Source organism: Haliaeetus leucocephalus, unplaced genomic scaffold (assembly GCF_000737465.1).
Source record: "Haliaeetus leucocephalus isolate CR32 unplaced genomic scaffold, Haliaeetus_leucocephalus-4.0 Scaffold68, whole genome shotgun sequence".
NCBI lineage: Eukaryota > Metazoa > Chordata > Aves > Accipitriformes > Accipitridae > Haliaeetus > Haliaeetus leucocephalus.
Window position 1 is genome coordinate 2,395,228 of NW_010972504.1, and position 2,263 is coordinate 2,397,490.

Here is a 2,263-nt window from a genome sequence, read left to right on the forward strand (position 1 = left end):
GGGCTCAGTGCTTGAAAGGGGCTGCGGGACATCGCCGGGGGGGGCGGCGGAAGGGAGCCCCCGGCCGCGGTGGGGTGCGGGTCTCGGCCGCCTGCCCCAGAACCGGTGGGTGTCCTGGAACCAGCGGTGGGATGTCAACAGGTCGTGGCGTTCCCAGTCACACACCCCCGCAGTGACCCCCCAGTTAACGCGTCTGTCGTCTTCCCGGTGCCCCGAAAGCATCCCTAAGGTGACGGGATGGCTCTGCCGGTGCCCACACACCGGTACCTCCATCCGTAAGCGATGCCCGGGAAGACGAGAGATGTTGACACCGCCACAGGCACCAGGGCCAAGGCAGGGGGTGAGAAACCAGTCCAAAAAGAGTAAAGGCCCTCCTGACCCTAACAAATTAACCCCTATTTCCATGCTCAGGCCAGAATCCAATAAAGACACTGGCAATGCTAAGGCAGAAGGGATCCGTGCCGAGGTGCAACGTGCCGTTGAGCTGCCCGGCATCCTGCAAAATCCAATGAACATTTCTCCAGCTGGAGCACAATGGGAAATCAAGACTTTTCGTTTACGGACACAAAAAGCACAGCCTGCTTAACACTGATAATCCCTGTTTTCCAAGTGAAGAACACGTGGGTTTTGACATTCATCCCTCTCTTACCCAGCTGTACCACAAAAAGCAGTGAGTGCGCCCTGGGGAAGAGAAATGAAGAAACATGCCCAAAGCCGCACCAGGAGCAAACGGCAGAGCCTAGAGCAATCTCCAGAGGCCCAGCCACTGCTTTTTGGCGGGCGGCACGCGTCCAGCCCCGCACACAAGCCCACCCTGCGTGGCACAGCCGAGGGGCTGACGTGCCACCGGGGCAGCGAGGGGCAGGACACGCTCCCAGGCCCTGCGGATCGTGTCCACGGGGCTGCGAAGCGACAGGCAGCCCCAGCCCCAAGCCACGGGACAGGCTCCAGTCTCCCTGTGAACCACGAAGAGCTCTGGAAGCCCCTCTGAGATGCCCTGATGGAGGGTCCTGGTGAGAAACCACCGTCTCCATCTGCACTCATGTCAGCAGTTTCACTGGTGTCACAAGGACAGAGCAAGGCATGGAAGTGGGACTTCCCTCTTCTGTCTAAAGGAAAGCGATAGCAAAATAAAATGACCGCGGCATTCAGGAGAGGGAACGCCAGGCCCACAGTACACAAGACCCACACCAAGTCCTCAACAAGCAGCTGCCACCAGAAGAAAGCAGAATCCAGAGCCTGAAAGGGGCAGGACAGAGAAGGGCAGGACAGAGAAGGGCAAGCCATCATCTCTGCCGGTCCCTACACACAGGCAGAGCTGCCTGCACCGGAGCAGGAGGCATCTAGTCCTTGTCTGCCGTCCCAGCACCTCCTGCGATCAATAACACCCTCTCGGATTTTTTAGTCAAGCCAATAAAACCACCCCACCTGTTAAAAAAGCCAGCTCACGCTTTTCAAAAGCCAGTTTTTAACCAGTGACTGATCAATAGCTGGGTGAAGCAGCGGATCCAGCTAATCAAAGTACGTCATTAGCAGCAAGAGACAGAGCGTCTGTCGGGAGGTGGCAGCGACAGTCACCAGATGGGAGAGTGAGTAAACCTACACCAGGCGCTGGCAGCTTTATAAATAAAACTCTTGTCGAGTTGCGGGTCCCGAGTTTCCCCCGCGAAAGCCGCCGAGCAGCGGGAGGCCTTCGCCTGCTCCCGGCACATCGCGGCGTAAGCGTTTGCAGCAGGAAAATTTCCTACTGGGAAAGCGGATTAATGCTGGGACTCGCAGCACCTCCCAGAATCTGATCCTGCTTCCTTCACCCCAATTAACAAGGGGCTTTGGGGGGGGCTCAGAGTTAGATCCAATGTACCCTGTAAGGACGGATCACGGATCAAAGATGCTTTACGGCTGCCAGCACTCTCTGCGGGGTTTTCCCAGCATTTGCCTCCCCTTACTTGGGCTCCTCTCGGCACGTCTGGGGAAACGAGCCTTTAAGCCCCAGTTTTTCTTTATGGAGGAATCTGGTCAAAGGGAAGCGATTGACCCATTTCGCTCCTCCGTTTCCTTTCGTTTCGCTCAGATTTGCTTTGTAACCCGACCCTGCAGCTATTTCAAAGATAAACACCACTCCCGCGGAGGCACGCTTTGGGGTCCCAAGTTTCTCACGGAAACCTCTTCCATTGACCGCTCCCATAGAGGTGCCGGCCAGGGCAGCCCTCGTGTACCCCCCCCCAAAAGCCGGGGCACCCCGTGTGCTTGTCCAGCCTGGGGG

At 57.4% G+C, this 2,263-nt stretch overlaps 1 protein-coding gene across 1 annotated transcript in view; it reads right to left on the bottom strand.

Annotated features, from left to right (window-relative positions):
* The window catches only part of MAPKAPK2 (mitogen-activated protein kinase-activated protein kinase 2), a 27,931-nt gene extending 26,219 nt beyond the window's left edge, over window positions 1-1,712 (bottom strand). The window contains exon 1 of the mRNA XM_010579874.1: window positions 1,604-1,712. Coding sequence (XP_010578176.1) covers window positions 1,604-1,712 — 109 coding nt within the window. The remainder of the gene's footprint in view (window positions 1-1,603) is intronic.
* Between the last annotated feature and the right edge of the window lie 551 nt (window positions 1,713-2,263).